Source organism: Thalassophryne amazonica, chromosome 1 (genome assembly GCF_902500255.1).
Source record: "Thalassophryne amazonica chromosome 1, fThaAma1.1, whole genome shotgun sequence".
In the NCBI taxonomy this organism is placed as follows: domain Eukaryota; kingdom Metazoa; phylum Chordata; class Actinopteri; order Batrachoidiformes; family Batrachoididae; genus Thalassophryne; species Thalassophryne amazonica.
In genome coordinates this window covers 7,573,807-7,590,393 of record NC_047103.1, presented here as the reverse complement: position 1 = coordinate 7,590,393, position 16,587 = coordinate 7,573,807, and the positions used below count along the sequence as shown (strand labels likewise).

Genomic DNA, 16,587 nt, shown 5'->3' with positions numbered 1-16,587 from the left:
CGCAGGAAATATTTTTGGATACATTTGGGGGGTGGGGGGATGGCAATGTCGGTGTTTGTCTGTATATAAATGGCTGGTGCAAGAAACGTTACCGACAACATGTGGTAGCAACCAAATTTGGGAGAACTAGAGTCATCTGGTGTGGTGGTGGTGGTGGGCTTTGTTTTTCCGTTTTTGTATTTCCAGAAGCACCATGAGATGATGTGAACATGATCGGAACTTCAACTGGATGTTTTTGAACTAGTCGTGGTGTAAGGTTGCAATTACATTAAATTCTGTGCACCCATTGATGCAGAGATGATGCAATAACAAAAAACCCTAACCATCAGATCCCCATGAAGTAATACACAAATAGTGAATGTTTAAGAGTCCAGTTGTAAGGATATTTGAAAATATTCTTTCCTTTGCACAAATGGAAAGCACTGTTTTATATGACACCTAAATAGATCAGTCTTATGTTATTTACTTTATTGATATTTTCAGTGGTTGGCAGTGGGCACAGTTCCGCTAATCCACTAACTGCTAATTATCAAAGATAATGTTTTCATTATCGGATTAGCTTCTCAGACCAATTATCTTCCGATAAATTTTGGTCCAATAATTTTTAAATCGCTAACAGTTTTGCAGATGAAGTAAATAAAGTTTTAACAGATAAAAACCTTTGTTAAATCTGATGTCAAAGATTTTAGTGCTTGCCTGTTTTCTAGCAGATAAACAGCTCTGTTCTCTATAAACAGAGGAGAGCTGGTTTAGTGAGAAATCCCTCTATCCTCTGCAGTCAAAGATGAACTGGTCACAAGATCATTGCTTCTGACATCATACTAATTCACTGGCAGTATCACCCAAGTCACCCAGAGGTATACAGTTTTAACTTATGGTTAAAATTTTAACCAACCAAAATTATGGGGGAGGTGATGGTCTAGTGGTTAAGGTATTGGGCTTGAGACCATAAGATCCTCGGTTCAAAACCCCGCCTGACTGGAAAACCACTAAGGTCCCTTGGGCAAGGTCCTTAATCCCCTATTGCTCCCGGTGTGTAGTGAGCACCTTGTATGGCAGCACCCTGACATTGGGGTGATTGTGAGGCATTATTGTAAAGCGCTTTGAGCATCTGATGCAGATGGAAAAGCGCTGTATAAATGCAGTTCATTTACCATTTACCAAACTAATTTCGGACATGTTATTTAAATTAACGTCACTTCTGAAGTTTTATAACCTGAAAATATCAGCTATATGTTTTAGTTTTAAACTACTGCGGTAATTTTGAAGGTTTTAGTGTGGACATGCTCTGCTACCCAGTGCATTATGGGTACAGTCACGACACGAGAAATGCATTTGAGACGCTCTGATCAGGCTCCACACGGACAACAGCATTAAACTCTTTGTATATTGTGCCTAAAACTCTTATGAATATATTGTCTGGGTTTCTAGATGTTGTTACTTGTCAAGCTCAGGTTGCTTTTCCAATATTTTCCCATTTGCTCTACGGTCTCTACTGCCATCTACTGGCCAGTAGTGTTCATGGCAGTATTCACCCTAATTTGAGATATCCCATAAATTATCATTCTTTGAGCGCCTGAGAGTTGTTGCAGCCTCTTACTGCAGCTAAAGAAACAAAAGTATACAATTTGGTTGTATAATGTTAATTTACAATAGTCTTTGTGGATTTTGTTGTTTTAAAATACTGGTATGCAAAGGATTATGGGTAAGGGGCTGAGCGTCTGGTCACCAGTAGATGGCAGTGTTCTATGCATTTTGACCCGGGTTACATCAGATGGTTTTCGAATCACAGCTTGACTTATTTGGCTTTTGCAAATGGGTTATTATTATTATTATTTTTTTACATATAAATAAAATGGCATATTTTACAAAAGCACATTTTAATACCAACACACACGTCACATCACATTAATGTGTTGGTTTTTACATAGAATGAATGAGTCAACCAATCATTGTTAGTGGAGGCAGATTTTACCCATAATCCCTTTTGCATCTGTCTGTGTTTGTTACAAAACTTCAGAATTAGTACATTATTTAAAATTAAAAGATATGCGTTATATTTTAACTTTGTACAAATGACAGAATTGACATTAATGGAGTAATTTTATCTGTATTAATTTTATTTATAAATCAAACCATAAGTCAGCATTGCTTTATTTTCCAAGACCTCCACCTCACGCGACACTGCTATTGAGTAGAGAGTTGCGCTCCACTGCTCCTCTGAACTGTTTCACTGCTGCATGCTATGTAGTAAACAGGGGCTTGCAGCAGTGGGCAGGGCGCACAAAGACAGAGGTGTTGACTCATTGTTTGGGTCTGTAGACGCCTTTGATGCTACCAGAAGCAATCGTCATGTTAAAACTCAAAATCAGCTTGTTAGTAGTTGTAAGTCTACTGGAGACAATACTGAAAGTTATCTGTAGCTTCCGATAAATTTTTGGGTGGTTTATCGGTTTGTCTTTATCAAAGATAACTTTTAAGTTAACTGATTATCTGTTGTTGAAGCTAACCTTTTGGTTAACTGTGCCGACCACTGGATATTTAACATAAAATTGAAGAGGTATTTCTTCTCTGAGCAGGAATCAGAGACCAGTGAGACCAAACACTTCACTCCAGCCTGCAGGACTTGCTGACTTCAGCGAGAGCTGTCACACTGAGGAGCTCAGCGGCATGTGTGGAGCACATGTCTGCTTTCTTAAATCCACCCCACAAAAAAAATCACTTCAACGGCTGCTAAACATCCCTGGTTCTCAAGACCAGGCACCCAAGTGGCTCTACTCTACTCTTTTCTACTCTCCTATTTTACGCTTCCTTTTTAGATATTTAGATATACCTTTATATGCTGGCATAGTTCCACCTTAGAATTGGAATATAATATATAAGATATACCTTACTGAATTTTCATGTCTTCACAAAACACTGCAGGTTCTGGATTTAACTTGCTCCTGTCATGGAAACATTTTTACAAAAAGTTAATGGAGCCATGAAGTGAAACGAATGGGAGAAGAATGCATGGTAATTGCCCCCTTAAAAAGTGTACAGTAAATAGGCCCTCCTCTAAAACAAAACAAAACAAAACTGCACAGTAAATAGCCCCTCCCCCCAAAATGCACGGTAAATCGCCCCCCAAAAATGCACAGTAAATAGCGCTCGCCCCAGTTTCCATTTATTTAAATTTATTTTTGTTTATATAGCGCCAGATCACAACAAAGTTGCCTCAAGGTGCTTCACACAAGTAAGGTCTAACCTTACCAACCCCCAGGGCAAGAACACAGGCGACAGCGGTAAGGAAAAACTCCCTCTGATGATTTGAAGAAGAAACCTCAAGCAGACCAGACTCAAAGGGGTGACCCTCTGCTTGGGCCATGCTACCGACACAATTTACAAAACAAATATACAGGAAATTTTGCTGGTGCACGGGATGGGAGGGTTACAGAAGTCGACAAAACTCCCATCTCTGGATGGAGCCGCACCTCAAACAGAGAGGGAAAAAAAACAGAATCAGGCATCTGAAAGACAACAAATAAATACACGGTAAATAGCCCCAAAAAATTGTACGGTAAACAGCCCCCCCCAAATTGCGCAGTAAATAGTCCCTCCCCCAAAAATGCACAGTAAATAGCTCCCCCTCCCATCAAATGCACAGTAAATAGCCCCCCAAAAACGGCACGGTCGTGACATCACTTATGCTGTGGGACAAATAATGAATGTCACATGGCATACAATCCACCAGTCACATTGCTGCTGCACTGCGATCAGTTGATAAGAGCCAAATACAAAATTTTATTTAAAAAAAAAAAAGCATTACAGGTATCTTTCTTCTTGATGCATTGCAGACCTATTTAATTGTCAAATATTGAACTGGGACTCTATCAACAGACATTCAATATTAAATGACTTGGATCAGCACATAGCTACAAATAGTCGAGTTAAAAACAAAGTTTTACATTGTGAACAGTTTGAAAGTAAGCCTGACTTGCTTCTTGTTCCTTAGGGGTGGTTCTGAGTTTGCCATTGTCGGTTTAGGTCGAGGGTTCTCTCAATGCTTTGCCGTTTGTGTGCATGTTCTCCTAATTGTGTGATCTTAGGACCGATGGAAGCTGCTGATTGTTGCGGAACGCAGATTGATTTGACCTCTGGCACCTTTGCCAGCAAATCTGATGGCCATTAGCAGGTGCGCGTCTCAGGATGGAGGTTGTAATTGAGTCTCTGTCCTTGTGTTTAAAAACAGCCTGACGAGAGCTTGTAGTTGACATTATTGGATGGCTTGCGGAGTGACAGATAGAAGCAAGCAGAGCGCGTGCACAGGTTGAACTTTAGTTATGTTAAAGTGCTTGTAATGAACTCTTAAGCAAACTTTAATTTCTCTGGTGCTCCCCCCTCTTCACTATGTGTCATCTGTCCATCACGTCTGCTCCGTGATGCCAGGAAATATCGTCACATTTATTTCTCTCCTTCAGGATGCCAGCCTGCCGGGGCTGCTGCTGCTGCTGCCATGTGGAATCGCAGGGGTCATTTTTACATTTCCCTGAATTAGACATAAGAACACATAAGCCCGTTGATGCAGTTGTGCGTCTGCACATGTACACGTATACCCGTGTCTGGGGAAACGAGGGCTGCATGTTTCCACAGTCCTCTTAAAGAGCCGGCTTTACTCCTGATAGGAGTGGACTTAACAAATAGTCACATGGGAGCAGCGCTGCTATTTTGGCTGCGTTAGCTCGTCTGTGAGAGCTGATGGCCGATCGGACAAGGTTTCAGAATCTAAAATTCAACTTCACTCGCACCTGCTAATGAGGCCATGAGAGACCTGGCAGGGATTATAATTGATAATGGATTGATCTGACATCTGGTGTCTCTATCAGCGATAGACCCACCAACAACCGGCAATTAGGAAATGGTTTTAACCGAGTAAGTCAGTACACGTGTCCAGGACTTGTGCAAACTTCAGTATGAAATCTATTTTGGCCTGCAGCAAATTAAAGTGTCGTGACGTGCTTACAAGAACATTGACTAGAACTGTGACTTGGCAACTTTCCATTGCTTGTGTTGCCCAAATTGCACTCGCCATCACCAGCTGCAGCTTTCTTTCACCTCTTCAGGTTCTCTCACAATTGTGGCAGTTAAGTAATGGAAATAGTGTATTCTAACTTTTTCCAATGTATCAAATCCATCTGCGTGTTCAAGCAGTCTGTAAAAACGGCCTCATGGAGCCCAGCTTCTCCCTCCTGCGTGTACAGGTTTTTTTTTTTTTTTCTCCCCCCTGCGCGTAACTTACGCCGCCATTCTTGTGTACTAAATACACAGCACAGTGCAACTCTATGCAGGCCCAGTGTCGCAGGCCCAATGTCGCAGACCGAACAGTCCACCCCCAAAAATTGGTCCGCCTTTTGCATCTGCACATGCGTCGTTTCGGGCCACAGCAGCTCGTCTGAGACAGTCTCTTCACCCAAAGCAATCAAATGAATTAATGGGATTATTAGCCATCAGATGATAAAGGTACAACCTCTTAAATCATTCTAAAGTCAGTTTTGAGCAGAAATGAGGCGACATTCCGTGACGCTTTGAAATGTCCGACTCTCAGTGAACACATCAGCTAGCAGCTCATTTAGCCGCAGCGCTCAGATCACTTCCCCCGTCTTTTATGATGAAATAATACTGAATTTATGTGGAAATGATTGTTGTACAAAAGCTTCAGATATCTGTTGCTGAAGTAGATGATGACTGGAGTGCAGTTTGAAGCAGAAACGAGGTGTTAATCCATGAACCACGTTATCGGGGGGACCACGTTTTAGGGGGACCATTCGGTCTGCGACACCGGTGTGAAAAGGGCTTAAAGTGTTTGTTTGGGTAAAACGTCATTGGGTTGATTTGCACCAAGCTTGGCACACACATATACGGTATAATTGAGTTCTAGGGGCCAAGTATTGGCCAGGTGAGGTCAAATTTGACAAAATGCAATCACTGGGGGTGTCAAAGACAAGGTTGTTGAGGTCACAGGGTAAAAAAAAAAAGCTGACACAGATTTGCATAATTTTTCACATACTCGTACACACACACATAAGTAGGTTCCAGAATTGGAGGTGCTGATCCTGATTCCAGCTGCTTCTTCATTTGCAAAAAAGCAGCGATGCAATTCTGAGATCACCAAACTGGACTCCTGTCCATTACCCAGAAGACAGGACTCTGTTTACCAGTCGATTCACACTCCTACCCTCACCTGTGGTCATGGACTTTGGGCAATAACCGAAAAAAAAGGTCACAGACAGAAGTGGCGAAAATGAGATTCCTCTGCCGTGTATCTGGGCTTACACTCCTGGATAGGGTGAGAAGCTCGACTATCCAGGAGGGATTCTGAGTAGACTCGCTGCTTCTTTGAATTGAAAGGAGCCATCTGAGGTGGTTTGGACATCTGATGAGGATGCCCTGTGGTCGTCTCCCTTAGGGACATTTTCTAGGCACGTCCACCTGAGAGGAGAACACTGAGAAGACCCAAGAGACACTGGAGGATTATAGTTCCCAACTGTCTTGGGATAGCCTTGGGGTCCCCCAGGAAGCATTAGAGGGCTTGACAGAGGACAGGGAAGTGTGGGTTGAGCTGCTTGGTCTACTGCTACTGTGACTTTAACCCGGATAAGTGGCAGAAAATGATTAAATTAATAAAGGAAGTGAAGCACAGACGCGCCCGTGTGTCTTCTTCTATTAAAGTATTTTTTTTAGTGATGCTGGTGTTTGTGTGGTGGGATGATTGTATTAACTCAGATGTTGCTTTCTGACACACCGACGTGAAGACGCGGCAGCTGCACATGCATGCTTGCGTACAGATGAAAATTATTTTGGCAAGAGAAGGTTTCCGTGCGAGTTTGCACACGCATGACAGATCAGCCTCGCAGAAGAGACGCTGTAAATCTTTTATGCATCTGTTTGGGTTTGTGGTGGTGGAGTTGTGTGTTGGTGTGGTGCGTCTTCGTGCCCCCCTCAGCTCTGACAGTGGTGTTCCTCCACAGGTGCTATTTCAGTCGGCCGACTGTCATCTCCAAAATGCCTTTCAGCTGAGTGCTTTTCAAAACAATTGTCGCCTGTGCCCGGGGCTCCTTTTACGAGGGCCCTCTGCCATGCTGAGGTTTAACATGCCTTCTCTGATCTGCTGATCAGTGAAGGGGTGTTTGGTTCGTTTGTGCATGTGGGCGTGCGTCTGCTGAGGACTTCAAAACGGGTAAACAGGGGAGGGGGAGCGGAGCTGCCCTCTAGGCTCTGGGGTCAGTTTATCACTGCCTGTTTTATCTTCATCGCTTCCTTTCAAACTATCGAGTGAAGGCCGGTGTTCTGCCTGATTTTGTCATAAAGAAATCATGAGTGACAGGACGACGAAGCACAGCAGCACCACTTGTACGAGCTGAGATGATGTAATATTTGGCTCCACTCATATGTAAGCAGATATGAAACCGTAGGTCCTGCATTTCCCAAAATATAAGTTGCATCTGTTAAAAAGCAAAAGAAAAGCTTGTTGGAAGAGGAAAAACCAATATATAAGTCACAGTATAAGTATTTTTCTGCATTATCAGCTCATGAATTTGGGTTTTTGTGTGTGTTGTTGTTGTGTACTTATTATTATTAGCATTTATTATTCACAACTGCAAGTTGTACTTATCAGGAGAAATTCTGACCTAGTTTCATATCTTAAAATTCAAGAACTGTATATTTTTATACATTAATACTGGGAGATCAAAGCTCTGTGTGCCAAAAAAACTCATGCATTTCTAATGTTTATAAATACTGAATTTTGGGTTTCAAGTAGGAAATGTATCAGAAGCCCTGAAATGCTCACATTGCCCGCTATATGGTGACAAAAGCTGAGCCACCATGGGGAACTTCCAATTGTCCCTTCCCCTTATGGGCAGCTTATGTTTTATTGTTGCAGTTTATTTTGTTTAGTGCTTTAATTCCTGTGAAAGTCTGATATAAATAGTTGCTACTACTCTTATGATTATTATTATTATTATATTATGAATGACCAACGCATGATTTTTTGTTTTATAAGTTGAGGACCTCCCAAATTAATAAGAACAAACAAACAAAACACAACTTATACTCCAGAAAGTACAATAATAGCAGTTTTACCAGTTTTTAAATATTGAGCATGATTTCCTCAAAATTGGGGCCAAAAATTGTCGATGAGACCCCGTCATTAGGGTGTGTTTTTATGATGAGCCGTTCACAGGAATGTCTGTGCAGTAATCATGCTGTTTGATCAGCTTCTTCAGTTGTGTCGGATGAACGTGGCAAATGTTCATTAACGTGGACTTTAACAAATTTGTGAATGAAATTTGAGGGAATAAACCTATTTGTGTACACAGAAGAAATCTGAGCTCTTCTTTACCTTATAGAACTTGGAGTGTAGAATTTATTTTATTGAGTATATTTGATATTTCAGTGATGTTTCACTCACTTGTGTATTTGGATTTATTCTTGCTTTTTTATGAGTTATGTGGTGGCTTTTATGTGTTTGTTTCTCAGATTTTGAATGACTGTTCAAACCAAATTTCCGACTGGAGTTTGTTCATGAAGTTGAAGGATAAGCCCCGCCCACTGGCTTTTCTCTAACTTGCATTAAGTGACGTGATGAATGATAGAAAAAGTTGACCTAGTTTGAAGTCGTGAATTGCTTGAGGTGCTTTTTTAGTTGTTTGCGTCAGTATGTGTGGCGTGCACGGCGATGACAGTGGGGCCCACAGAGTGAAGATGGGCGCTCTCACCCCATGGTTATGTGTTTGTGGGTCCATGAGAGCTCTCATGTTCCACATTCACGGTCAAACGACTTGTCTTTAACACGGGTCATTCCATAAAGCGTTCTGTCCTGCTGTAACTGACAGCGTATGGAGTGCCCGTCTAAATGAGTCCACACATCGATTCCCCCCCCCCCCCCCCCCCCCCCAATTACAAAAAGCCAAGTTGTAATTAGATAACCGTCTGATATAACCGGTGTCAAAATAAATAGAACACTGCCATGATCTACTGTTGCCAGTGAGAGTTTTGGCCCTTTTTCAGCTGATTTTATATTCATGCGAGAATTTTTTGGATCGCACTGAGTTTCAGGTTAATCACGCGTCCTCCATCGTGTAGTGCACATGGAGTAACGAGCTGCGTTTAACATCTCACGACCACCTCCTGATCGTCGATCGTATGGTCAGATGAAAATCAAACCTGTTTGATATTCTTGTCGGCCGTCGTGAGGGTATCCTGCTGCTGAAGAGCTACAAGTATCCAAACTCTCACGCTGTGCCTGTGTTAACACCGCAGACCTGTCTTGTAATGTTGTTTTGTTTTGTTTTTTAAACTTTGATGTCTCCCATTGAGAGTTTTAGTAAATTAAGTTTGAAAAAAAAGCTTGTGTTTACGTTTTGCTTCTGGAAACACGAGTCCGACGTGTGGTTTTTGAACGTACGTGTGTGAGAACATAAATCGGGCACTCTGAACTTTTACATCATGCGGTTCTCTGGTACAGTGTCTGCCCAGCTTCAGTCTGAATACTGCCATGAACACTACTGGCCAGTAGATGGCAGTAGAGACCTTGAAAATTTGCAATTACAAAATTCCAGATAATCTGTGTTGCTACTTGCTACATTTAAGATGGGTGGAATTTAATAAAAGCAAACACAATAATAACATCTATAAACCCAGAGAAGATATTCACGAGAGTTTTAGGCACTAGAGTTTAATGCTGTCGCCCTGATCAGAGTGTCTCAAATGCATTTCTCCTGCTGTGAACATACTGAGATTACCCTATCACCCATAATGCACCTGGACACAGCATGCCCACATTAAAACCTTAAAAACTAGCGCATTACTTTAAAACTAAAACATATATCTGATATTTTCACTTTATAAAACTTCAGAAGTAACATTAATTTATATAACTTGTCCGAAATAAGTTTGGTTAAAATTTGAACCATAAGTTAAAATGTATGCCTCTGGATGACTTGGGTGATACTGGCAACATATCATTATGGGGTTAAAAGAAATTAGCTTTTTTTTTTCTCTTTTTTTTTTTTGGTGACCAGTTCTCCTTTGCCTGCAGAGGATAGAGTGGTTTCTTCTGGAAGCAGCTCTTTGTTTGCGGAGGGTAGAACTACACATCTGTTCACCTTTGTTTACCACGTTAATGGTCTAAACATTATTGGACAAAAATTTATCAGGAAGATAATTAGTCCGATAATGGTTTTCAAAGTTATCTGAAAAGATAATCCGATAATGAAAACTTGATCTTCAATAATTATCGGATTATTGGAAATGTGCCCACCACTGGCTTATACGCAGATGTGTGTAAACAACTTGTAATGGCAGCAAGCTGTCAGTGTTGGCACACAGTCCGCCTGATCGTTGTTGGACTCAGTCATTATTGCTAAGACAGTATAGTTCTTCTCCCCCCCCCCCCCCCCCCCCCCCCCAAGCAATAGGGTTATCTTGCTAACTGTACCTTGAGCCTTCCAGTTTTATCATATGAAAGCTCAGTGGACTTGTTGCTTTTCTGTGGTTACGCAGATGGTTGTTGGCTTTAATGTACTCTCACACCTGGCCACAGATGGTGCTGTAACAAGCTGACTTACACCTCAGTGATTTTGCTGCGCAGGTCCTTTATCTGGCCATAATCAGCTTTGAGGCCTCACACCACTTCGTGCAGATTCGGGGAAAGTTTTTTTTTTTTTTTTTTATCCCTTCGGCCCAAAAGATTGCCCAGGACAAATCTAAATAACAAGGGCCAACTCTGGTGTGCACTGTCTGCTTCTCTCTGCATTGCTTGGGGTAGCTTTCTGTGATCCACCGAGGCTACAGTGAGCTGCTCGAGCACAAGTCAGGCTGAGGCTACCGAGAGTCCAACTGACCTGTGGAAAGTTTAACCGAGCTTTCCCGGCTTGTGCAGCACACCGAGCCTGCGGTGCCAGACTCAGCCTGGTGTGATGGCTTCAGATGTTCATATGTCTTGTTACATATTAGAATAATGGCTAAAATATGTGTGAGACTGCTTGACCTTGACTGCAGCCCTGAATGGAGGAGGCTGTTCTGTGAATCAAAGTGAACACACACACACACGCACACACACTGGTATGTTGCAGCCCATAAAACAAGCTTAAATCCCACTCTGGTTTCAGGGAATGGATCACACACCTCCCGTCCTGCTGCTACTCAGCCCCGCCCCTTCCTCACACTCTGAAATAGCCGCGTCCTTGTCCCCGTGCTGAGCGTAGTGTGAATGTGGGTGTGTATATCTGTGGCCGCGGTTGATTGAGGAGCAGACTGCTGCTGACTGGTCTCACTGCGTTCCTTCCCTCCGAGCCCACCACCCACCCTGCCTTCACGGGGGCCCCCACCTGTTCGAATCCCTCTGCTGTTGCGATATCACCAGGCTGGGAAAGTAACTGATTACACGGGACAGTGTCGTTTATGAAAAGTCTGTTTCGGTGCCGTTAAAGACAAAATAACTCGTCACGTTACTGACACATTTAGTCAAGATCAGCTTGAAGTTTTAAGCACATCAACATATTTTAGATCTCTTACTTGTGTGAAGTGAAGCTTTCCCACCGTGGGGGTCAGATCCTGAGTACCAGTCCACATGCTTTCAAGGAACGATTCCCAGTTGGGGTCATAGGCATTGGTTGTCCTCAGGCTGCTGCATGTTATAAACACATAGAGTTCAAAACCTTTTACACTGGACATTTTTGTTATCATGTGATGGTTATCCCAAACGGCAGGTGGTAGTCAGTCATTTGGTGCGTTGGAACTCGTAACAGTTAGTTTTACATCAACCGTCCCGTCAACTGTTGGAGACTTTGTCCTCATCCTTAATTCCATTTGGGGTATTGTGTTTTACAACCACTAGAAGAAATACTCATTGGTTTGAATGCTTAATGCAAAAGATAGATTTAAAAAAAAGGAAGAAGCCATGAGCGTATTATATTAATCCCAATTATCTAATTGAAGAAGACTGTAAATACTGGCCGTAGCTGTTGTCCTTTTTGTTGTTGTAGTTAAACGATGGTTATCATCATCATCTTTGAAAATAAAGACAGATTATCATAACACATTAGGGGCGTGGTCGCTTTGAGTGACAGATCATGTGTTGTTGTTGTGATTGGTCACAGGCAGCTAGCTGCATCTGCTGTGAAGGCCTGACTTTTTGGGGTATTTTATTACAAATATATATTAGTAGTGATGACTTTTTGTGTGGCTAACGCTTCAAACAAATCACCTAAAACGTGTGTGTACCGGAATTTGTATCAAGTGAAATTTATCATGTGGTGTAATGTTGGATGCTACCCGTGTTAGCTTTTTTAGCAGCTGTCAGTAGTTTGAGGGCTTTGGTGGAAAATTTGGTGGAATTAGTGAGGAAATAAGTGGGTCATAATTTTTAATGCTGACACCAAAGCAAAAATTATAAGAACTGCTGCTCAGCTCCCAAAATATGATTTAATAAACACTTGACCTCAGGTTAGCCTGTTAGCAGAGCTTGTCGCTGTTCGGGCATCTGCGGATGCACACCTTCGTCTGGCACATTATCACACAGGGTGTGTACGCATTCCTTGTCTAGCTGTGTCGCCTTTTGCGGTAAATGAGCGATTTTCGGAGGTTGTTCCTCTTGGGACACATCGTCATCAAGGCCTGACCCACAGAGCGCACCTGCTAAAATCATCAGGTAGTGCACATGCGTCATGTTTTCATAAAGAAGCTTTAGTTCTTGTTTCTGTTGTAGTAAAAAGAGTCACCGACTGGTGTCCAAAGTGCTTAACATTAAAAACACAAATTTACAAAAATAAAACGCATATGAAATAAAATTTTAACACATAAAAAAAGAACATAAAAATAACAGAACGTCACCTCCCCACTAAGTGTTAAAAGCCAGTTTAAATAAATAAGTCTTTAATAGTACGTAACTCAAGAGGTAGCTCATTCCACAGTCTGGGGCCAGCTACCGCGAAAGCATGATCACCCCAGCATCTATATCTTGACCTTGGAACATCTAAGTAAAGCTGGCCAGACGCCCTTAATGTCCTACTGTAGGTGCGCAAAGTTAAAATTTCAGACAAGTAGGGAGGTGCAAGGCCATAAATAGCTTTAAAAACAAACATTAAAATTTTAAAATCAATTCTAAAACGAACTGGAAGCCAGTGGAGTGAGTACAGGACAGGCGTAATATGCTCACGTCTAAATGTTCAGGAGTCAGAACATTAAAGTCCACCTTGATGTGCTTGATCTTCTACGTATACCTGCTATTAGTGTCAGAATGCTACAGGCCGTAAACCACTAGCTTTCAGGCCTTTACTGGCCTTTTGGGTGCCAGTTTGAGACCATTTCTTCTATGTCACATTGAGCTCATTCAGAACTTATTGAAAGTAATTATATGTTAACTTGTGGATTGTATAAAGCTTTAGAATATAAGGGGATTTTTTTTTGTAGGTAATTGATGGCTATAATGAATGTATTTTTAAACATAAGTGTTCCACACACATACAGTACATCCACAGCTCGCATTAACAGAATTCTCTTATTTGTCTGTCAGTGTCTCCGCGGGTGACAAAGACCATTATGAGTCATTATGTTTTGTGTGCCTGCTCGTGTTGAAAAGACTCGTGTCACAGCAGCACACTCACATAATTGGCCTCTCAGCCAATTATACCCCGTTTTAACAGCAAGTCACCTGCTCAGCTCCGCGTCCACATAAACGTTTCTACCAGCAGAAAAAATAACATGGAAACTTAATTTTTAATAACTGCTTGTTCTTGACTCGTGTATTTGTTTATGTGTTTTGGAATGCTTTGTGTTTGAATTTATTCCTGCTCTCGTCCCCAGATTCTGATGCACACCAAAGACCTGGCTCAGAAGGTGGGTCACGGAATGAATGTAATCACCCAGTTAGAAAATCTTCTCTTTCATTTTCATTTAAAGTGGTTTTTGTAGTTTTTAAATTCTTATACTGTTTTGGGTAGATTAATTTTAATCCCGTTTTAAACTGTTTTGATCCACTTCTAAACCAGGGGTGAAATGATTCAAGTCTAACTTAATGTGTCTACATTTAAGACAGTCTGGGTTTAATGTGTTATTGACCAAGTATGTAAGGTTGAAGATGATCATTACTTCACATCATGTTTAAAACAGATGTCACATGATTCTGATTAATGTAAAAGAGGCCCAAACCAGATTTAATCTGCCTACATTTGAAATGGTGGTTTTGATTTCTTTGTTTAAAAACAAAACATTTTTTGGATGTTGAGCACTTCTGTGATAATTTGTGGAAATTGTATTTATTTTACTGATTAACATATTACAACTTAAAGTTGCCGAACATGAAAAAAGTGTAGTTACATTGGGACAAATTTTCACAAAGGTAATTAATAATACTTATGTTGACGTCGGTGGCTGAAGTTTGATCTGTTTGTTAGATGTCGGCGATTGTAGCAGCTGTTCTTAAATTTTAATTGTCTTACTTTTGTGTTCCTCTGCTCATCAGATGAATCTAGAAGTGATCTACGGTGACACCGACTCCATTATGATCAACACCAACAGCAGCTCCCTGGACGAAGTCTTCAAACTGGGCAATAAGGTGTGCTGATGAAGGTGCTTCTCCAAAAGCAGAGACAGTGAAACAAGTTTAAATATTTAGTCATTTTCCATAAAGTGTGCCTCTCTTACAAGGTTAGAGGAGATATAACTGTTATGTACTAAAGCAATACATGCAGCCCCTTGTGGTGAAGTCTTAAAGCATAAAACGTACATACTGTATGTACACGCTTAATAATCATAGACGCTCTGCACTCTGAAATGGTGATGAAAGGTTTCCAAAAATAGACATACCCCAGGTACTTTAGAAAGAGTTCCTGGCATGTTAACATCATGGTAAATTTGTTTGATTCCATGCATTCCGGTGTATTTCAATCACTGGTGATGGAGTAATTTTGAGAAATGTTCCCGAGATGATCCCTGCAGCACCCCATGCACCATGGAAATACTTTATATAAATTGCAAATGTCACATTGTTTGTGGTAAATGGACAGCGGTTCTATAAAACATTTCTGTCTGATGCAAATGCTTAAAACACTTGACAGTCATCTCTCTCACAAATGTGTGTGCACACACGTGTCAGGGTTCTGCTGTCATGCCAGATGCACATCTGCGCACCAAATTCAACTTGGGGATTAAAGACCTTGCTTCAGGGCACATTAGTGGGTGTTGAACCTCCAAACCACCACCTCCACAAACCCAATATAAATTTTAAATATCCAGTGGTTTTACATTCGGGTGATCAGTTTGACTATATGTTGATTATTATTAGATATATTGGTGAACACATACATTGGATTGTATAGATGCACAGTAATCTTTTTTTTTAATCCTAAATATTTTGGTACTTTTGTCTTCTTTAATAAGGTACATATAATGCCAGTGTATTGGTTTCCCCCTCACCGGAGATTTTAGTGAAGCCAATGCATGTATCCTTTAAAAGAATAAATGAATGAATCCCCCCCCCCCCCCCCCATGTTGTTCAGAAAAAACATCAAAATAATAAATGCCACGATCTTGTATGTCACTAAATTAAAAGGGCAGATAATGAGGAAGAACTCATTAAAATCTGGTCAACTTTGATGCACCATATCGATCAAAAAGGCGGCTTTGTTTTGCCTTTGTATTATCCCATAGATGTGTCTGCCACCCGCTGGAGGGAGGATGGATTAGCCGCAGGTTTGGTTGTCTGTGAGGCAGAAATGTAGAGAAGTAAATCCCTTCTGATTGTTTCACAGCAGTTACATTCTAAAACAAATAATGTGATCATATGGATTTTGTACGATTTTCACCAAACCAGCGTTTCTTCAACACTCTGTCCTCAGTACTTCGGATGAAACCTTTTTTTATGCACAGGTAAAAGCTGAAGTCAACAAACTGTACAAGCTACTGGAGATCGACATCGATGGTGTGTTTAAGTCACTTTTACTGCTGAAGAAGAAGAAATATGCTGCCCTGGTGGTGGAGCCGCATGGTGATGGACGGTACAGCGTGAAACAGGAGCTCAAAGGCCTGGACATCGTCCGCAGAGATTGGTGTGACCTGGCTAAAGAATGTGGCAAGTAAGTTACCCACATCGGTCACCACTGTTTTGTAACAGCGCAAACGTCAAGCCCGTAACGAATAAATGAATAGAGGAGCTGAATCGGCCTGTAGGGGGTGATGAAGAGTCTACATGTTATGAACAGTTTTTAATGTGCAGGTGCACAGAAAGGGAGTGGTGTGCATCAGCGCTGTATTATTGAAAACACATTAGAGTTTGATAGTTACATGTTTGTGTTTGCACATTGTCGTCCGTGTTGCCTACATCGCACAGTGTTTAAAGGGTGCTACATTCACTTTCGTGCTCAGTCTTCCATTCATCCATCCATCAAAAGCTCAAATGAGGATGCAAATGCAGAAAAAATGTCAATGAAGTTCACAAATTCCCTTCAGACAAATGAGGAACACATCCAGCTTCAAGCGCATGCACTGATCTGTAATAAACTGTAAATGCAGGACGTTATGCTCTTTTACGGTAAGTTTCGCTCTGCT

The 16,587-nt window shown here is 41.4% G+C and overlaps 1 protein-coding gene across 1 annotated transcript in view; it reads left to right on the top strand.

Moving 5' to 3' along the window:
• The window catches only part of pola1 (polymerase (DNA directed), alpha 1), a 159,659-nt gene that overhangs the window by 36,514 nt on the left and 106,558 nt on the right, over positions 1–16,587 (top strand). Inside the window, 3 exon segments of the mRNA XM_034181311.1 lie at positions 13,846–13,878; positions 14,504–14,596; positions 15,910–16,115. Of these exon segments, the coding sequence (XP_034037202.1) occupies positions 13,846–13,878; positions 14,504–14,596; positions 15,910–16,115 (332 nt within the window).